This window comes from Octopus sinensis, linkage group LG13 (genome assembly GCF_006345805.1).
Source record: "Octopus sinensis linkage group LG13, ASM634580v1, whole genome shotgun sequence".
Taxonomy (NCBI): domain Eukaryota; kingdom Metazoa; phylum Mollusca; class Cephalopoda; order Octopoda; family Octopodidae; genus Octopus; species Octopus sinensis.
In genome coordinates, this window is record NC_043009.1 from 19,053,449 (window position 1) to 19,075,741 (window position 22,293).

Below are 22,293 nucleotides of genomic sequence, written 5' to 3' on the forward strand. Positions count from 1 at the left end.
CTGCCCCCTCCCCAAGCTTTCAACCATACTGTAACATCGCTTACCCTTCACTCGCCCTAGGACGCTGGGTGAGTTTCGGTAAGCGATTATAACAAAGGGGCAGCTTAAAAGTAAATAACAATAATCACTGCATCGACCAGACCAAACTATGGAATGTTGTCATACGCCGCTGGTTTCGAAAGTGCTTCCTCGCATTAGGCCGGCCAACTCTTTCTCTGAACGAGTCGCTAGTCTGTCGCACGGTTGCCCATTTACAGCTGAGCGTTCTCCCGCCCCATTTATATTCCATTCATTTTAATCCTTATCTTTCATCAATAATTTTAACAAATCGGTGAATACTTCATTGTTCACAACTTCTAACCAACGTTCCACTAGTTTTCCAATGCATTGACCATAGAAATCCATGGGTCTTGATTCGGAGAATTCATCGAGCCATGTTTTCAGCTCCATTCCGTTGTTGGAGGAAAAGCCTCGCAGACTGTTGGACAGCAATCGAAAAAATATATATATAATCTGAAAATGCTATATCAGGAAAATATTATGGGTGTGGTAGAACTTACCAGTCGAGATTTTGAATAGTATTTTTAATCAAATTAACTATGCGTGATCGAGCATTGTCGTATCGAAGTTGCACGCCCTGTCGTCGATGGGGTCATTTCAGTTGAATTACTTCAGTATTCATTGAGTAAATGTGACGAATGACTAACGCAAAGTCTACAAGTATGAAAATCATAGTGCCTTCTCCGTACAAATATCTTGGAGCTATTTTGGCAGCTTTGAAACCTTGATTGAAAGTGAAGATAAAAAGGTGTTGAAAATACTCTTTTTTGGTACTTGGCTCTCCATCGTCATATGTCTGAAAAAAAAGGTAAAATTTATTTAAATTAGCCAATAAAAAGTTATAGAGGAAGAATAGAGTTACACAAAAAGAAACACTATCTTTTTAATCATATATTTATCTATTTTTTGGTTGAGTAGTTCTATTATTTCGATAAAATATTTTTCGTGTTAATTCAAATAACATTGTAAAAGTGATCGAATTTATCTGACAACCCAACATATTTTATTTTACAGGTTGTTATGTGGTATGCAATGAACAGTTCCGAAATACTCTCAGCAGTCGACAAGCCCATTTTTGCTAGTAAGTAATAACATATTCCAGCTATAAGATAGGTAATGAAGTTTCTCCACAAAGTCGACACGTACCATTGTGGGAACAAATGTGTCGATTTTTATGAATATCATCAACGACTGTTGTTGGCTGCAAATCTTACACTGTTAGACTTGCTTGTCAGGTTTTGTTGATATGTTACATAATGAACGATATTCCTAAATATACTCACATACCATAAAGATAGGTTCCAACTCAAAATATTTCATTCGAAGACAAATGTCAACTATTGTTATTATTAGTCAGAATTCAGAAATATGTTTATGTTTATATTTTTAGAGTCTCTGACAATCGACTCATTGAAACAGAAAACAATTGTATTATTAACAATGAAAATGCGTAGACATGTCCACCTACTCATACAACTGTTTATTTCAGAAACACAGATACACACGCACACATGTACAGAGACACACAGGGATCCCCCCACACACACACACTCACACACATATCAAACAGAAAGCAATAATGTGTTATATACATTTATTGAGCATCAAAATAATACATTCCTTGCGCACGTCCTCTTGTTTGTTATTCTGTTTACATGAATTGACCACAGAGAGAGAGAGAGAGAGAGAGAGAGAGAGAGAGAGAGAGAGAGAGAGACACACACACACACACACACACATATATATATAATTATAATTTTCTTTCGAAACACATAGACAGTGTAGAAGTGCTCAAAAGAAAAAGTTGGAATCTCTACTACTCTCTTCTTTGTCCTAATGGCCATATTCTCCCATGTGTATTCCCATAAGTGTACCTATTTATGTATGTAGGTATGTATCTATGTAAGGCCGGATATTTTATATTCCTGTGTATCTACAACCTTGGCCAAAAGTATTAGGCCACCCAATGTTTTGGGGTTCTGCTATCTCAATGTTAATGAAACTCTTGTTCGTGGTAGATTATGGTATGTTTCACAATATACATCTGAAAATCACTCCTCTGCTAAAATCCTATTTCTAACTCTCTTTCTCCATATCACTAACTTCAACTAACTTTTTAACCACATAATAAATACCTCACGTCTCTCTCTCTTTTTTTCTAATCACGAGAAGCGTTACCGACGGGCTAAGTAACGGAATAACAATTGGTGTTAGTAATATTGTTACCGTGGGTTAGACTCAAAAATGTTGCTACTGTAAATTACTGTTTATAATATTGTAATTGTGGCTTATGTTACTGTGGATTTCATCAACAATGTTGTTTTCCCCCCTACAATTCACTTCCGAACTGCACCAGTTTGTAGGCAATTGTGTAATTGCAGCCAAATTCGTTTGTGTGTCGACCTAAACCTCTCGAGCCAGTAGTGCATGCTAATTTCATTAGCAAGTATTTCGTCTTGATGTTTGGTGATAACATGCCTCCTCAAATCTCAAGAATTTTTCCTTAGGATTCTTGCAGAATATAGAATGGCACTTTTCCGCAGATCAACAAGACCAAGTTCATTTCCAATGCCTTTTAGTCTTTTTGGTAGCATCATTTTGCTCCAGTTATCACCATTACTTTCCTCATGCCCCATAACTTTCCTATCTCGTCCCGCAGTGGCTAGGATTTCTCAATCTTTTCTGTTTCCTCACATTTCACCCTCGAATTGCCGGGTATTACAACATCTATTATCTTTATTTCTTTATGGATGAGCACTATATCTGGTCGTCTCGCCTTTATTCTCAGAGCGCACCCTACACTGTGGCGACTCAGTGCTTTTATCAATGTGATATTTGGAGTAGTTTGTTCTGGGAGCTTGTTCTTGAGCGTTGCACACTAATGCCTCAGTGGGCCCTTTTAAGTCTCCTTTCTGTAGCCATTGCCAGGTTCTATTCCAATCAATCTCATCTTTATTCTTCAAGAACTGACTGTGCATTTTCTTGTCCTGCCAAATCTTCTTCTTCTTCTTCTTCTTCTTCTTCTTCTTCTTCTTCTTCTTCTTCTTCTTCTTCTTCTTCTTCTTCTTCTTCTTCTTCTTCTTCTTCTTCTTCTTCTTCTTCTTCTTCTTCCTCTCTCTCTCTCTCTCACCCTCTCTCTTCCCCCGTCTTAAATTGTGTTGGATCTACAGCTTCGTTCAATTTTAAGGTTCCCTGCATTTTCACTGCTTCAATTATTTCTTTACTTCCCTTCACATACAAAGCCAGGCCATTCTTCTCTCCCCTACACAACATTCACAACACACAAATCCCCGTCCTCCTTCTTTCCTCTTTACATACAATCTCAATGGACAAGGAACTACATCCTAAGAGTGAAGTGTCAAGATTGTATGTAAAGAGGAAAGGAGGAGGACGGGGATTAGTGTGTTGTGAAGGTTGTGTAGGGCAAAAGGAGAATGGGCTGGCTTTGTATGTGAAGGGAAGTAAAGAGATGATTGAAGCAGTGAAAATGCATGGAACCTTAAAATTGAACGAAGCTGTAGATCCAACACAGTTTAAGAAAGAGCCATTTAGCTTCGATTGGAGCACAAGCCGAGTTCTCCTCAAACACTCTTTCCTGTACATTTCTTTCATCTTGTGTTCATTCATCTTATCACCCATGTACTTATATCCTTTCTTTCCAACTTCCACTTTCCAGTTTGATCCCATGGCTTTTACGGATTTTCCCCATTTTGAGAACCATTTCTTGATCCCAAATTCCATGCTAATATATTTGCTAATCATCTGCACAGTTGCCGTCAAACTCTCAATTTCTTTCTCCTTTGGAGCATTTGGAAAGTGGAATGTCTTCAAGCGCTCACAGCCCTCAGCCAATCAAACAGTGTGATAAGTGGAATGTTCACTTTAGCTTTTTATTAAGGATTAGTAGAGGAAAAGTGCGACGACGTTCTCGGGAGACCTTGGGCGTCGAAGAAGATCAGCTCTTTTCTGGAGAACTTTCGGTCCGGGACCGATGGATGATGTCCAGGCCTGGCAGTGCTATCGGGGAGCTTTGCTTATTCGAGATAAACTTTACAGGGACGGAAGTGCCATCAGCCGAGCATGTCCAAGATGCGCACAGGACGACAAGACGGTCCTGCATGCACTCGTCCAGTGCCCGAGCATTGCTGACCTGTGGGTTTATGACGAACACCTGCTGTCGCGTGTAGGACGGATCCGGCTGTCAACTGAATCCAGCGTGAAGATCGCCCCGCCGCCTTCCTTTAACTGGGATGGAAAGACCGATTTTATATGCCTGGTGGCCATGGCGAAAGAGCTTGTATGGTGGACGAGATTGAAGGGACTGAAGACAAACGTTTTTCTCTTTGAAAAGTAAGGGCAGAGAAGGAAGTGTTGCTTTCTAGCCAATTTTCTGAAACGTAGATGAAAGTGGCGAGAATTGGCTGTAATGTATCTTCAAATTAATGTTTACAGTATATTACCGAGAATTAGTGAAGTTAATAAGCTATTTTTTGTTATTAGTATAGATTTGTTTTGGGAATACTGTTGCTCCGGTTAGTAAAGGTAGTATTATTAAAGGGTTTTAACAATTATGAGTATGTGTGTTACCATTGACAAACTGCTTAATGAATTGTATGATCATCTGAGTGATTCTTTCTGTCCACAGTTATCGCGGAGAACTCGAAAAATGCATGCGTTCAAATCCATTCTGTCTCGGTGTATCCACTTACTTACTCAATGATTTTGAAGCCAAATGTCGTAAGTAAAATTCTATCTGTATCTTTACATTTTATTTTGTATAACATTCAGGGAACAATCTAATCATTAGATGAAGCTTTCAATTTATCCTATCATAATATTTTTACTTCGTTTCAGACAATTTCACATAGTGATAAAGGCGTGTCTGTAAATCGGCATAGAACAAAATTTGGAAAATCTTCACTCGAAAAGGAACCGGATTTTAGACTTCCCCTCGTTGATTACCTCTTTCGCTGATATACATTGGTGAAGGATATGTATAAATATATTATTATAACAAAGGAGATTGAAGTCCTGTTATATCCTTCATTTAGAGCTGTTTCATCAAAAATCGATATCATGAGCATTATTATATTGTTATGTAATAATATATACAACTAATGGCATAAGAGTTGTCATAGACCCAGAATTGAAGATCGCTTCTTCGGAATCATGCACGAACGTTGCTTGCTGTGGTAACTTGAGATGTATGCGTGAATATATCTACTGTACATAAACGTATATTATTTGTGCTAAGGTTGTTTCTACAGATATTCTATAGATACAACAGCCGGCACTGATTTTTGCTACAACGTTTCGTAACAAACAATGAGATCGGAGTCAAAAGTGGGTAATGAGTGTTTGAGAGGCGTATTTGTGATGGTGATGGTGGAATAGTAGGGACTCAAGACAGGCGTGCGTGTAGATACAGCCACGTAGCCAGCCGATTGCAACTGGGGGTGCTATCTTGACAGCTGACGGTGCTGAACAGAGGTACAGACAAAAGCCCCTACTTAAAGTGTGAAAGTGGACAAAAGCCTCATGCTTATATCTTTCGGTTATTTTTTTCGTCTTTTTTTTTTCACATTTCTTGACGCCTTGCCTGGTCAAAACTGCTGACATATTTCGTTTTTAGTTTCATTTTACTTGTTGCAACCATTAAACTAAGGCCATGCTGGGACATCACCTCGAAGAATTTTTAGTCGAATGTATCGACTCCAATATTTTTTTTTATGATTTTCAACAAGCACATAGTTAAGCCTAAAAAGTCTTTCAACATTCTAGAGATAACAGCCAAATCTATTTTTATAAATTTCAAATAAACAAAAATGGAAACAGCAGTTGTAAAAAAAACACTTTCATACTTTAACTGGGGGGGGGGGAAGAAGCCGTTGAGATCAGCCAGGTGAACACTTTGCCAACATACCGTGATAAAAGAATGGCGAGAGTACGAATAGGGAGAGTGCTACCCGAAATAGATGGGGAATGGCTGGTGGCAGCCATCCTGTTTAACTGTGAGGAAGAGACCGAGATTATCAAGGTGGCGAAGTCGGCAGAGATAAACTGTTGGGGATTGGGCTGGAAATCAAGGCTCATATAACCCTGCCAGACTTGCACAAGATAGCAGAGGAGTTGGTGCTCCCCGATGACACCCGGTTAAGAATCGTGGTACAGGGGAGACATCCGATGTGTTATAATTGTTGTATAAGGGGACACATAAAGGCAAGGTGTCTCCAGAAACAGGAGGAAAGAACGGAGAACCAGGCAGAGGTGGAAGAAGCAGTAATCGAGGAGGAAAAGAAGTAGGAGGAAATAGTGGGAGACAGAAAAAGAACAAGTGCGGAGTCATTGCCAGAAAGCCTGAAAAAGAAGAGAAAAGCGAAAAAAGTACAAGAGAAAAAATTAGTAGAGAAAAAAGACAAGAGTATGAATCGAACCTTAGAACAAGAGTCTACAGTAAGTTGGAATGACAGAGAGGAGAAATATGAGGAGTGGAAAGAGGAAGTAAGGAGGAGTATGGAATATGCGAGGCAAAGAGAGCAGCCGACTGGATGGTACTTAAGAATGATGATATTTTATGATAAGAACGTGGAATTAGATTGCAAAGGTGAAGAATTTAACAAGAGTAAGATTGGATGAAGAAGTGTTTGGCCCCGAGGGAAGAGCAGTACTGTTGGAGAAAGAGAGAGTCGAGAAATTGTCGGAATTATTTGGATACAAAATAAAAGTACCTGGACTGTACTTTCAATATGATACATTGACAAGTGGTGTCGAGTTTGATGACTTGACGGAGTACATGTGGGATATGTCTGGACATGTATAATGAAACTGATGAAATTGTAATTAGAACAGTAAAATGGAACTGCTGCTTTGGGGGTGGGGGCAGTAAGCCATTTCATTTTTGTCATTGTTTTATTCCTTATATTCATATTTCATACGTCACGTTCTATGTACCCCACGTTTTGTGTTGTCTGTCCTTGTGGTTTTTCTCTCTTCCTTGAGGCTTTATACCTTTAATAAAGAAATTGGAAGGTCGGCCATGACCCGACAGCTCATGAGCAATGTGTCGACTCGGGATTACGAGTAGTACCGGTGAGCGGACAAGCCTCTAGTACCATCTCTTAAACGGACTTAATGTATTATTTTATTATGTCGTACGAGAACTGTACAACACAAGTCTCTCAAAAAAACTCAGAACACGAAATAAAATCAGGTTACATTTATTTAATACTACTGCAATCTACAGCAATGCAAGGCAAAAAATTTAAGAATATCGTCCTTGTCTATACTTGAGTTGTATTTATTAAGGGAAGCAAGTATCACGAGGTCTGATTTTCGTTGGTGCTTCACATTTCGTCGAAAGGGTGTCATAATTCGAGTTAGCGTTGAAAACGATGATTTCCATGAAGCTGTGCTAGATCCAAATGTTAATGCTGCGCCAAACAAAAGATAAACATTTGGAAAGGCATCCTGTACAATACGTAAAGATCCATAATTATCAAGCAGTGTCATATTTTGTTTGGAAATGTATGCTTTAGCCACAGTAAGTTCAGAAAGTAAGGCCGATTTATCGCAATTAACTAAATTGTTCAGAAGGTTTTAAAGCATCGAAATCCAAAAATGTCTCGGACGTTGGTAGTAGACTTGCCAAGGAAGAATATATACTATCGTTTTGCTCTGAAAATCTATTATCTAGCTCTCCCAAGCTTTCGTCGATGATCGAGAAACAAATTTTGTGAAAAGCTATCCAGTCATCTTGTGATGGTACCAGAGCTTCAACAACGTTGGGACCCGCGAGCTTTTCAAAATATGATCAGTTTGAAAATGTAATTTTGTAAGTACTAATTTTGCTCAGCCAGTCATAGACGACGAAAGAAGACCTTGTTCAGTCACAGTTTAGGGCCAATCGAGATCTTTATATAATTTTAACTGGCTTTAAGTTGTGTGTGTACAGTGGGCCTCCAAGTGGGATATTTTATTTAGTTACTTTTAGTGGGTGGAAAAGTAAGATGCCGACCATTATCCTTGTTAGAGTCAGGTAATAGTTCAATGATATGGAAAATACGTTCTGTAGAATGTAACCTTAAAATCTATTTTGCTAAGTTTTATGTTGCATTCTATAATTATTTGTTGCGAATCGCTCATACAAAAGACGGCTACATACGATGGGAATCGTAATTTAGAATTATTTTAAATTGGACTTAGCGCTTATACCTCAGCCAACACATCTTTTTCAGCAACTGACACAATACATCGGTATTCTGAGAAGAACCACGTGTAGTCAAGTCTTCTGTTATGTTGTTATCTGATACTTAATTTCGTTTGTCATGTTGTTTGAAATACCTATTCTAATATTTGAACCTGAATCGATAGATATACTACTTAATTGATGCGAACAACAACCTATGCCAGTATATATAATAGAAAGTAACAGCTGTTTCTTTCTATTATATGAACTCTTGGGGACTTTTTCTACAGACAGTTTTTGTCACGTATTGCTAGAAAGCCGATCAATGTTACCAGTGTGCAATACCATCTGTCAGTTTTCTGTTAAAAAAGTATATAATTCTTTTTCGCCACATTTCAATGTTACAATGAAGACGCATAGCCTGAATAGCGAGTTGTGTCATTGGATAAAGCACATTATTTCACATTTTGCAAACTACTCAGCTGAAAATGAATACCAGCCAGGAATTGGTAGAGACCGATCTTACTCCCCAACTTGATATTCGGCTCGGTCGAATATCAAGAATAAACTTGAGAGAGAACTAACAAGCATAAAGCAGTGATCTCCTAAAGATTTGAAGAGCCGAGGAGATGCTTACGTCTGCTCGCGAGCACATAGGCATTTAAAACAATTAACGAGAGCATTTTGTGGTGGATGACAAAGCTTTTGTGCGATATAGTGACTCGACAAAAAAAAAAACAGATTTGTACCGTAAAAAAATAATTGGAATTATGAAGACTAGACGAACATATAAGAACATTGGTTTTATTGCTCACTACATTCTGTAGGAAGAGTTCTTTTGAATGTCTTCTGACTTTCAAAAGAATTCTTTATTCTTTTTATAAAACATGTCTTTTTCTATGTATATACTAGTCATCCCTTCCTGCTATTGATATATTACCGCTGTGTATATTTAGCACCAGTGTACCCACCAAAGAATAAATCCGTGGAGAGTAGACATATACTTTAGTACATACTCTCACTGCATTTGTTGTCTTCTCTGCGCAACCTTGTCCATTACATTTATATTTGTGTTATTAATCCGTTCTTCTCACGGCTTTGTACCGTTCATCTAAGTAAGCAACTAGTGACATGTATATTGAACAAGTGTTCAGTGTTGTGTCAATGAGACCTGAGACCAGAAAAGTAGCAGAATCTTCTTGTTAGACTCATCCAGCTGAGACATTCACTACTGGATAAATACCATATTAGACTTCGATAAATTTCACATTAACAAGGACTTACATGCTGTTAACCAGTCCATTCTCACGATTAGAAAACGATTTTGCTGGTCAACACATTGATTAGATGGGAAAAGTCGGTTATTATTTTAGTGCTCCATTGCTATACTTAGTGCACAAACAATATAGACAAAGAATAAGTCAAACTGAAATGGTCTTAACATGAGAGAAAAATACAGTTCATATAATAAGCCAGTTGCTAAAACGTAAAACAACGCAGTTACGATTGAGTATTGAGGTATCGTGTAGGCAAACTTTAGCGATGAAAACCATTAAGTAATTTAAATAATTAAGTCAGAGTTAACACATGACCAATAAAACCAAATAATCTCTCCCCACATTAAAGAATTGAAATTTCGTGTCGGTCGTTCTACCTACATTGATCGAAATGAAGCATTGATCTAATGTTTGTCTGTTTTCAATAAGGAGATAGTCTTGATAAATTAAAGTTTACTTAATTGGGAAAATTTCCCTTTCAAAAATACTTTGTCACACCAACTTCAGTGCATAAATGCGAATTCATATAGTGATAATATTACTACACCTCTAGCTATACTGTATAGTTATACTTCGGCGAAAAGGCCAAGATAAGACTGAAACATGTTCAGAATCGTTACAGTGATTAACAAACTTCAGACGAATTTAATCTATACGTAATTCCTATTTTAATTGAGATTTCGAAGTTGATCAGATTCCAGCATTGATGCAATATTTACGTCTCTTCAGTGTTAGAATAGTCTTGGTTAATTAAAGTTTACTTGCTCGCTACATTAAATGTGTTAGCATGAAGTTAACTTAAACTTTAAAAAAATATGACCACAAAAAAAAAGTTGCTGTGAGAAAATGTAAGCAACAAAGTTTATAAAAATCAGAATGTTTCATCAGAAGTTAGTTAAATGCCCTAAATGATGACAAACATGTTTACAGTGACAGTAGAAGGAAATTAATATTTTCGATAGCAAATCCAATACGTTTTCGATTCTGATGCCACTGACTGTTAAAATATGCTGCCAATTCTGGTTGATTCTCTAAAATTGAAACAATTGTCTCTTCATTTCAGCGTGTAAAGTTGAGAACTGTTTAAGTTCGCGATCTGAAATTCATCCAAGGAACCTCAGTTGCACGTAAGTGGAGATTCATTATTCAATTCTACACACATACACAAATCTATGCAAATATGCACGCGCGCGTGTGTGTGTTATTAGATAATAAACCTTATGGTATACATCTGGTAGCTTACTGGTAAAGCACGTTCACTTTCACAGTGTTCGTAGTGTATTTGAATAAAAAGAGAGACCGAAGATGGAAGGTACGAGAATGTTTATGAATACACATACATATATGTGTGCTTCTCTTTCTCTTTTTTATTTAGAATAAATTTTGATCAGCAACCTACTTGGTAGCATATAGGTGAAGGAAAGCATCTTAATTTCTTCGTCATCCTTTAAATTTTGAGAAGGTCTTGCAGATTTTCATAGTCCCTGATATCGTGATCATTTGTAGAGTATGAATTAAGGATTTGCTTTATCTCACCGAAAACCCAAGTTCAGCCATACACTGTTCCAGACGAGTTGGTCTGTATTCTGCTCCTCCAGTAACAATAGATATGAAGCTGAAAGTGTATGTTGAGTACTGCGCTTGTGTGAGTTTGTATATGTGAGATTGTGTGTGTATGTGTGAGTGTGTATGTGCATGCTAGTGTTTGTATATGTATGTGTCTGTGTCATTCATAGGGTCCTAGGTGGGAGCTCCGTTTTCATTTTCTATACATTTCTGATGGACAATCATTGTAAAAAAACATAAGTCATTATACAAATGTACGTCTCTCTTCCCATTATCAATATCATATCTGCGATCATCACCATCAATAACACTCTGTTCCTTTAGCATTATTTATGTATTTATTTATATAGTATTAGCATTCTTACATTCAGTTTCTCCTATCATCATTATCCCCTTATCCTCATCATCATTAATGCTGCTATAAGCACATTCAAACATCCCAATAGCTATAAATTTGTTCATTTATATTCTGTTTTTGATTTTATTTTATTTTCATCATCAACACCAGTATTATTACTATTTTTTTAGCCTTTCGCATCATTATTTTTTCCCTTTATTTTTTCATTATGCGGATCAGAATTAATATATTTAATCTACACTAAATTGTAAATTTAAATTCACGGACACGTTTGATTAATCCCGACGTGTTCTACCTGACGAGTACCATGGTTCCTCCAGCTGCTTATGAATACGTCAACTCTGGATTTAGGAGTATATAAATAATGCTATTCCTACATGTATTTCATTATTTACAAGTAGTTTGATGTCAAACTATCCTATTTCGTAAAGCACGGTTCGTTCCGGGTGAGATTTTTATAGACGGTATCAAATTCTTTATTAATGACCTGTAGGGACACCGTATTTCGTTATGCTTCCGGGAATGTATTTAATATGTAAAATTGATATATCCAATTATGTTACATCACTATATTTAGTTGCTGTTTAAGCCATCAGTTCGTGGATGGTTGTTGAGTGCTGATAAAGGAGCGAAAATTGAAATATGGCATATACACCCATTACTCACTTTTCATCTTCGATCTCATTGTTGTTTACACTGGACGTAACAAATTCAATGCTGGATATAATTTCTATAGAAAATTTGTAGAGATAAGCCTGGCAGGTTCTTTATATTTCTCACAATTACCATTTTCACTATAACCATTTAAATTATAAAATTAACTTTTAGAACAATATATTCTCGCCACAACTGACAGACAACTATAAAATCAGAAATAACTTTCTCAACTAAAATCAAGACTGGAAAAAAATTGAATTGTCCTTACTTCCCTTTTCCAAATGCTTAATAAAAGACAACTTTACCCGTGTTTGTATCGTGTATCGATAGCTCGATATATAAATATTTACTTCTGAATTCAGACACAGCGAAATAAAACCCAAGAAAGAAATTCCCCTGCTGCTATCAATGACCATCAGAACTCATTCAGAGAAAGTTTGTGAAAATATCAATCCGTGTTGATCTTTATTTTACGATTAACAGGTCTAAAACAAAATTTCCTAAGAGGAGATGTATATTATGGAGGACGAGAGTAAAGTAACGTGCGAGAAATTATGAGCATGGTATTGCTTTACTACCCTATCATCAGGGAGCAAACACAGCAGCAGCTCTGAAATATAAAATATAAAATCATAATATACAGAACGAGTTCTCGTCTTTCATGGCATCGATTACCAAAGAAGAAATAGTCCAAGAAATGTTTGTGTATCAGTCGTATTAATTGTAGAGAAAATAAAGGACGGAACCTGAATAACTATTTCTTTATTACCCACAAGGGGCTAAACACAGAGGGGACAAACAAGGACCGACATAGATATTAAGTCGATTACATCGACCCCAGTGCGTAACTGGTACTTAATTTATCGACCCCGAAAGGATGAAAGGCAAAGTCGACCTCGGTGGAATTTGAACTCACAACGTAACGCAGACGAAATACCGCTAAGCATTTCGCCCGGCGTGCTAACGTGTCTGCCAGCTCGCTGCCTTTTATGGAAATGTAGGAACCTGAATAACGCTTACTTGTTCTGTGCTATGCTTTCGATAATGTTATTTGTGCTTGCTTTTGACAATCTGTGAAAGATTTATTGGATATCAAGTAACTTCTGAATTTGACGCTCAAATGTTTTTGCTGCACTAAATGTCTTTGGTGGTAGAATGTCGCATTATCCTGTATAAAAAACAAACGTTGATTTTCATACCAATCTGCGTGTTGTTGTCCCATTCGCAGTCTGTGTCCACGGCTACTCTCACAAGCTGAACCTGTTACATGTTGACTGCGTATAAAAATGTAAAAGCCGCAAGAGAATATTTTGTCATATCGCAGCGACTCTACATTTCCAATGAACGATCCACTGTGCATCCGTATTTCAAGTAGTTATAGGAAGAAATAAATGACTGTTAATAAAGCTAAAATTGACCGTCTGATACATGTTAGATCTATCACCATGCATGATGTTAAGGTGAACAATTTACGCTTCAATTTATTTTATTTTCTCTACCATATTTCAGTGAGGATACCAAATCACTGGAGGCAGAAATTTAGAGCAAGTCACTTTTATGAGTATCGTATGCAAACTTTTGTATTCTTGTACTCTTTAAATAATCTTCCGAAGAAGATGCTACAATCTTCAGTGGAGATGATGTCAATTGACAGAAATTAGGCAAAAAATATAGGTAGCATACAATCTAGCAACAATCGGACTTATTACAATCAACTAGTTTGCAAGAAGCCAAAATGGCGAAATTAGCGTCATACCATTTAGAGGATTTGCTGGTCACTGAGATTAACAGAAGCCGACAGCTGAGTAATGAAGATTACTTCACCGTGATTTCGTCACTTGTATTTTGGATAGCATTTGCTCAAAGCTACAGTACCACTTTTTGACACAAAACTCTTATATCAGGAAGAACATTTCCCATCTTAATTCCAGAAGTCAGAAGTCAACATTGAGAGTCTGAAGATCATGACAAATGTCAACTGAACTTGGACGGCCTGAAGACGGAATGCTATAGCACATCTAGTTTCATCTAGCAAAAGATAGGTATTTTGAACATACTGGCGTATGTGACTTTGAGGAGACTTTTGCTCTTTCTATATGCATGAGCGACCGCATAATATATACATTAACATGTGTGTGTGTGTGTGTGTGTGTGTGTGTGTGTGTGTGTGTGTGTGTGTGTGTTATCTCTCTAGATACGTTCCTAAAAATGCGGTGCGAAATGAAACATTCACCGAATGTGGTCATTATAGCACCAGAACTATAGATAAGAGCACGTATGGTTATAAGAATATTTCTATCAGTGATATGAACAGGAATGAAGATATCATATGACAAGCCAATGCAGAAACGACAAACCAATATAGAAATGATAAACCAATCCACGAACTTTTGATACACCTTCAAAAACGTAGTAACTTTTGATAATCGTATACTGTGTTATGTGATCGGAAGTTATGCTGAAATAATAAAAGCGTCTTTATTAAGCTCCAATGTTATAAAATTATTATTCATGTTAAGTTCCTCAGTTTTACAACAAATACACAGGTCTACTCAACAGGAGGAACATATTATCTGGGATGAAGATTAAGGCTGGTCTCTTTTCCTTATATTGGTTTTCTTGAACCTTCCCTCACGAAGCAGCAGGATATCATGTCCAGAACACTTGCTTGCGTTGTTGCTGGCTCCCAGTCTTATTCCTTTCCCTTAAACTGTTCTATCTCGGCGATACTGTTACTGAGGGATTCAGCTGTCAGACTTCTTTTTGTTCTTTCTGTTATTAATAGCTCTACAGTTAGCTCTTGAGGTTTATTTTGAATTTATTGCTATGATAACTCCTGCAGCTTCTCAATAGATAAATTCTTACCAAGAGTCTGTACTAACTTCTTCAAGACTTGTGCATTAACATTTTGTATTTTCCTTTCATAGGCCAACTCAAATATATAATTAATGACTGCTGAAACTATTTTTTCGTAAAGTTCCTGGTTAGCATTGCATTCTTATGGCCATAGTTTCTTCCAGACTTTTCTTCACTGAGCTCTCCATTGCTTTGTCAAGGCCATCAGTTTCTTCAACAAGATGCTTGAGAGTTCGACGACAATTTTAGGTCTTGATAATATTGGACTCGCCTGAAACATCATCCTTAAGTATCACACCATCTTTCCCATCGTAGAGATAAAAATGCGAGATAGCATCTTTTTCAAAATTCGCCTGCTTATCTGGAACAGTTTCCATACTCGTTGATAGTCTTAAGAACCTGGAGAAATTCTTTGACTTCTGGGTGCCTGCATTTGAAGCTTCGCTAGGTATGCGGATGCCGTGTCATTTATATCATCGATTGAAAACCTGAAACCAAATTCTGTTAGCTGTGATTACTCCCGAATTATCATCTTTTTGCCTTGCATGTGTCTAGTGAAGATCCTTGCCTTTTCTTTTACGATAAGTTGACTTAATATCATGTTGCGGTGCATTTCGTCGTCCACTTATATTGGTTTCAAATTTTGGCACAAGGCCAGCAATTTCAGGACAGAAAGTAAGTCGATTATATCGACTCCAATGTTCAATTGGTTCTTATCGACCCCGAGAGGATGAAAAGTAAAGTTGACCCCGGCAACATTTGAACTCAGACCGTAATGTCGGAAGAAATGCTGCTAAGCCATTTTCCCGGTGGGTAACAATTCTGTCAGCTCACCACCTTATCTTCACTTATATTGCAAATATATTTTGTTCTCACTTCACATTGAAGCAACTTTAACTATAGAAAGAAATCGAAAAGATGAAGTAGCAAGAGAAAGGATGAAATAATATAAGCAGACTGACGCTAGAACAAAAGAAGAACATATGAAAGCATCAGAAAAACCAATATGCATGAGCACGAACATGCAGATTACCCATAATATTGAAGAGAAAATCGATAGATGCGCAGAGGGAACACAGACGATAAAGAGTTATGTGATTAGGTGATAACACTGAGAGAGAGGGATAGAGAGAGAGAGGGTAGAGGGGGAGTAGAAGTGAGTGAGAAGCAGAAGTGTTATTATATCTGTCTGAACGCGCATCAGCGAGCAGAATATCTGGAACAATTTCAAGGAAAGGACTAGGAATGTATGAAAACAGGATTGAAGAGATTAGCGAGAGAAATGTTCAAAGAATTTGGAGCTTCTTTCATACAGCATCAGTAGGAACAAGTTTTATTTTTCAATAAATTCAATCCATTTTCCAGCCTATTATCTATGACATCTTAAACAACATAACCAAATAAAAGTAATCATGGCAAAAGAAGCAAAATTGCAAAACGTTAATTCTTGGTCTCTCGTTAATTCTTGGGTCCCGTTAGTTATCGTAAAAATGTAATGAGTTTCACTTTCGTAATAACTCATTATAATGTTCCAGTATATAATTTATTACAAGTCATTGCATAAAATTAATGCAATTCATGATCATATTGACTCCAAGAAAAGGAAGGATTATAGCGAACCAATATCAAACGAGTATCTATCTATCTATCTATCTATCTATCTATCTATCTATCTATCTATCTATCTATCTATCTATCTATCTATCTATCTATCTATCTATCTATCTATCAAGCAATCAAGCAAGCAATCGATCAAATCACTCGGAAAAAGATTGTAGTACAAAATATGAAAGCACCATGTCGTCTTACTTACTTTCTTGACGTTGCTCCATGTGAATAGTATGTTGTCAGGTCATTGCAATATTACTGAGAGGGAAACAATTTATTAATTGTGAATATTTTTAAAATGATACTGAGTGCCCTTTTGCTTCGAAATCTGAAGAATTATGCAACTGAAGAATCAACAATATGCCAAATAGAAAGAATTATGTTAGCATTTCTTTGTTTCCTATCTAGAAATGTGACAGGGGTTTCATTCTTACATACATACATACATACATACATACATACATACATACATACATACATACATACATACATACATACATACATATATGCTATCAATGGGAATAGTAGCATACCACACTGGTCAGCTCTGGGAGAGCAAAACTGATCCACAAATGCAGAACCACCCACATGCCAAAAAACTACCGGCCAATTGTATACCAGAACTTAATGTATAAAGTGTATATAGCATGTTTAAACCTCTTCCTCCTAGACAATTGCAAAAATAGTAACATCATCACAGCAGAACAAGCAGCTGGGAAGAATGGAGTCTGGGGATGTGCCGAGCAATTGTTAATAAAAAAAACTGTAATGTGAGAGGTGCGGAAGCATAGAAGGAAACTAATTTCGATGTGACTAGACTAAAAGTAAGATTTTGACTCTGTTCCCCACTCATGGATGCTAGAAACCCCAGTAGCTTGCTAAATTTCCAGTAGTCAAAGACGTAGCAGACCTGACTTCATCGCGGCCACCATTTTGAAATTAGACACAAAGCATAGCTGTATTATCACTGATAGAATACAGTATCGCGCAGAGGAATATTCCAAGGGGACAGCCTCTCTGAGATGATGTTTGTGTTTTCTGTGAACCCCGTCATTCATGTTAAGGAACTCTGAAGGGTATCTCACTGGTTCACTAGGGAACAAAAATACCAAAATTACACACTGTTTCTTCATGGATGACTTGAAACTATATACTAAGAATATGCAGGAGATGAAAAAGAGTCTTGATCTGGTTACAAAATTCTCAAAGGATGTAGGGTTGGAGTATATAGTTGTGAAAAGAGGGAAAACTGTAAACCGGACCAGCAGCATCTCTATCAATGACTTGACTCTATATCTGATGAGGAATACTACAGGTACCTAGGAGTCGATGAAAACATATCTTAATATGGCACCTGTAACAAAACACCAGTCACTAAAGAATATTACTGCCGAGTAAAGGAAATATGGATCTCGGAACTCTGCATTCAATAAAACTGTGGCCCGCTATGTGTTTGCTCATACAAACATTTGGGCTGCTTGATTGGACGTTTGATGAGATCCGAGCCACTGATGTGAAAACCCGGAAGATACTAACCAGCTTGGACGCTGTACTATGTACTATGTCACTCATAATAAAGAGGTGTCCTGGGGGAATGTCCCAGTGAAAACCACATTAAAATGTAAACATAATAGACTTGACATAGTAGTTTGAGATAGAGAGAAGAGAAATTGTGTACAGCTGGGAAAATCAGCAACCCAGAGGATGTTAACATAAAGCTAAGGATTAGAGAAAAAGAAAATATCTAATCTGAACAATTGAGAAATCTACAGTTACTCTATCCATTTTACAAATTCCGGTTTATACTTATATTGGGGCACTGGGATATGTAGCACCAATCTTGAGAAATTAAGCTTCTCAAAACCAGAAAGTAAACTAATTCGAAGATTACTGATCCAGACCATCACTGGAATTTTAAGAACCTGTAAAAATTTCCAGACTTTAATCATTTAAGTATATATGTCTAGATATGCAACTATATGCATGAGAATACGTACATAAAAACATACAAATATGTTCACATACATACATACATACATACATACATACATACATACATACATACATACATACATACATACATACATACATACATATACATATATACATACACATACACATACATACACATACATACATACATACATACATACATACAAACATATATATACATACATACATACATACATACATACATACATACATACATACATACGAAAAACAAAAGACGAAGACGGGTGATGTAGAAAAACAGATGTATTAGTATAACGCTCGGGAATAGAAAAAGTCTTTTACGTTTCGATCCTACGCTCTTCCACAGAAAGGAACGCAGAGAGAAACAAGGAGAGAAAAAAATGTGTGTAGTGGCTACCGATCTATCATGGTGACTGCCGGACAGAAGGGTCGCACAGGAGAGCGAAGAAATAGGGGAGATAACAAAGTAATAGTGATCCCAAAATGAAGGGGTGCATGTGTGTTACAGAGTACGTATGTGCGTGTGAAAGAGGGCTGGTGGTCTTGACGTGTGCGTGTGTGTATGTATAGGTGTGAAAATGTGGGGATAGGCATTGGTCAGTGCTGGTGTGTGGGTGGTGGTGTGTTGTGATATGACGTGTTGTGATGTGATGTATTGTGTGGTATGGTGTAGTGTGGTGTGGTGTGATGTTGTTGGGAGGTGGGGGAGGCGAGAATGGCGAAAGCACGGGTGGGATGTGGGTTAGGCTGAGTGTTGGGGTAGGGTTGGGGTATGTGGGTAGGCAGAGGGTGGGGGTAGAGGTTGGGTATGTGGGAGAGGGTGTAAGAGATGGGATGGGGTGGGATGGGAAGGATAGGGAAGGTGGGTATGAGAGAAGAGAGAAAGAGAGTAAAGGAGAAAGAGAGTAAGAGAGAAGAGAGAAAGAGAGTAAGGGAGAAGTGAGAAAGAGAGTAGGGGTGAAAAGGAGTAGTAGTGAAGAGAAGTAGGAGGCGGAACAAGAGAGGAGAGGTGGGTGGGAGGAAGTAGGAGGGAAAGGGAGAGAGGCAAGGGGAGGAGGTTAAATGAAGAAGGGAGGAGAGTTGAGCCCATGTGGCACAAAGGATCGAAGAGAGAAGATTATTCCATGTTCACGGCGCAAACGGGAGTCCAGATGGAAACTGTGCAAGGATAATCCGAACACGGACAGGTGTTGCAAAGAGTGACCGGTAGAGCGGAAATACCGTGAGCCCGGGGTGTCATTGCCGAGGCGGATGTCTTGGAGGTGTTCCGCGAACAGGTCAGCCAAGCGGCGTCCCGTTTGTCCGATGTACAGAGAATGGCAGAGAAAGCAGGAGATGCAATAGATGATATTGGTAGAAGTGCAGGTGAAGGAGTCGGTGATGGGTGCCGGTGAGGAGGGTGGTGTTGGAGAGGTAAGGGCAAGTGCGGCAGCTTGGGCGGGAGCAGGGGAACGAGCCAGGTTGGGGGTTGGGTTGGGGAAGAAGCTGTGAACCAAGAGGTCTTGTAGGTTGTGGGCTCGTTTGAAGGAGAGGAGGGGTCGGTTAGGGAAGACGTGTGAAGTGGACGGGTCGGACTGGAGGTGCCGGAAAGCTCGGAGAATGGTGCGTTGAAGAGGTAGGGTGGTGGGGTGGTAGGTGAGGGGAAAAGGGAGGCGGGAGACTGCAGGGCGGGTTCGTGGGGAGAGAGTAGATGCACGGTTCATGGAACGTGCTCTGGCAAGGACTAGAAGACCTAAAGCGTGGCTGGTAACACTAAGGGCTATGGACAGATTATAGCTAAACTCTTGGTTCGATAGTGATACGAGTGTGGGGTCTAATGTGGGTCTTGTATTAGCATATGTATATATATATATATATATATTAGACAAAATGAAATAACATAGCCAAGGCTGCGAGGAGTTTTCAGGTCATTTATAAGGAAAAATATATAGATATAGACTCACAGCTGTTTCTATGATATTATGAATATCCCTTCATCAGAGACGATGGGAGATGGTTAAACACAGGTAGATATTTAAGTTCAAAATAAGGAATTATTATGGAAAAGGAGGAGATAAGGAATACAGAGAGAAATACAAGAATGAAAGTATCAAGCTATTCGAGGAAAGTGGTGTATAGAAGTGGTAAAAAGGTTTCCTGTACATAGTATGTAAGTTCCAGTAGTAGTTCATGTTTAGTCATTTCAAAGTATGGAGCCATGAATTCTGTGTTGCTCATTCGATGGTGTTTTGTGGTGTGAATGAACATTTGAGAATATATTGGTAGTATTTGTGGATAGATGGTGGGGAGATGTGTATGATACATTTAAATGTTACCACAAATCTAAATGCAACCTAAATAACCACACAGCATATATCCACAACACCCCTTAGGTAATCTACAACAACCCTACTTAACTTTCCTTATCTCCATTCTAATTTTTAATCTTTAGTTTTTTAGCTCCCCCAATTACTTTAAGGATCTCAGTCATTTAATACTACATATATGGACATGCAGGCGGATACATGTGTGTGTGTAAATGTGTGTACATGTATATTTATGTATGTATGAATATGTAAGCGGATATATGTATATGTATATATATATATGTATATATATAATAATAAGAGTAAATAATTTCTATAAAGGTTTTTAAAAAAACCACAATTATTTACTGGTAGAATTCGGTATGTAAATATAGCCGATTACCGGCAGGAACTTCTGTAAAGTTCAGTATATATATTGTATATAAGAAAAAGGGACAGGCAACAGGTTGCTTGACCGCATACCGAAAAAATAGAAATAGCAGTCAAGAATGCTTATTTCTATCAAAGTGGGACTCCGGGCACGACAAACCCTGTAATTCGCATATGCAAAACAGAAGGAATAGATATCGAAGACGAAGTCTGGTGGTTATCTGTGAACATCATGTTTCTGGATTATAAACATATTGAATATATATTTCATATATATTTTTGATATATATTTCATATACATTGCATATATATTTCACATCCTTCTTCAGCACAGCTTTCCATTGAAATAGATTTATCATAGATTTATCAAATGGAGGGAAGATTTACGAATTCAAACGTCTATGTATGTTTAGCTTTTGCCTATATATATATATATATATATATATATATATATATATATATATATATATATATATATAGTAATACTAAGTAATTAAGGGTTTAGCAACGATTTGCCTCACCACACACCGAATTTAGAAATAGCAGTCAAATAGTTATGGCTATTCTTTCTACTTAAAAGAGAGATCTCAGTAAAACCACAGCACTTAAAAGGCAAACAACTATTTGACTGCTATTTCTAAATTCGGTGTGTGGTGAGGCAAATCGTTGCTAAACCCTTAATTACTTAGTATTACTTAAACCTTCCTCGAATGGGGCTTTTACATGCTGAAATCTACTTGGTGAAATTAATGATTACTCCAAATTAATTGATTTCACCCTATATTATTATTGATATATATGTCTATGTGTGTGTGGCTGTGTGTATGTGTATATGTATGCGCACGCATATGCGTATATGAATACATTTACGGATGCGCGTGGGCTTACATGTATATATATATATATATATATATGTAGGTCCCGGGTTGAGTCGGGGTTAACCACAGTAAATAAGGTACTCAATACATAGCAGAGTAAATTAATTTATTATATAGAAGGAGCTTCTACAGGACTAGAACTGTTTCATTCAAAAGAAATCATCAGGAAGCTAGTAGACAAGAGTTGTTTTGGCATTTA

The 22,293-nt window shown here is 37.5% G+C and overlaps 1 protein-coding gene across 1 annotated transcript in view; it reads left to right on the forward strand.

The window, feature by feature from the left end:
- Positions 1-22,293, forward strand: part of LOC115218684 — a 113,886-nt gene that overhangs the window by 53,911 nt on the left and 37,682 nt on the right. The window contains exons 4-6 of the mRNA XM_029788615.2: positions 1,075-1,141; positions 4,706-4,797; positions 10,586-10,649. Of these exons, the coding sequence (XP_029644475.1) occupies positions 1,075-1,141; positions 4,706-4,797; positions 10,586-10,649 (223 nt within the window). The remainder of the gene's footprint in view (positions 1-1,074; positions 1,142-4,705; positions 4,798-10,585; positions 10,650-22,293) is intronic.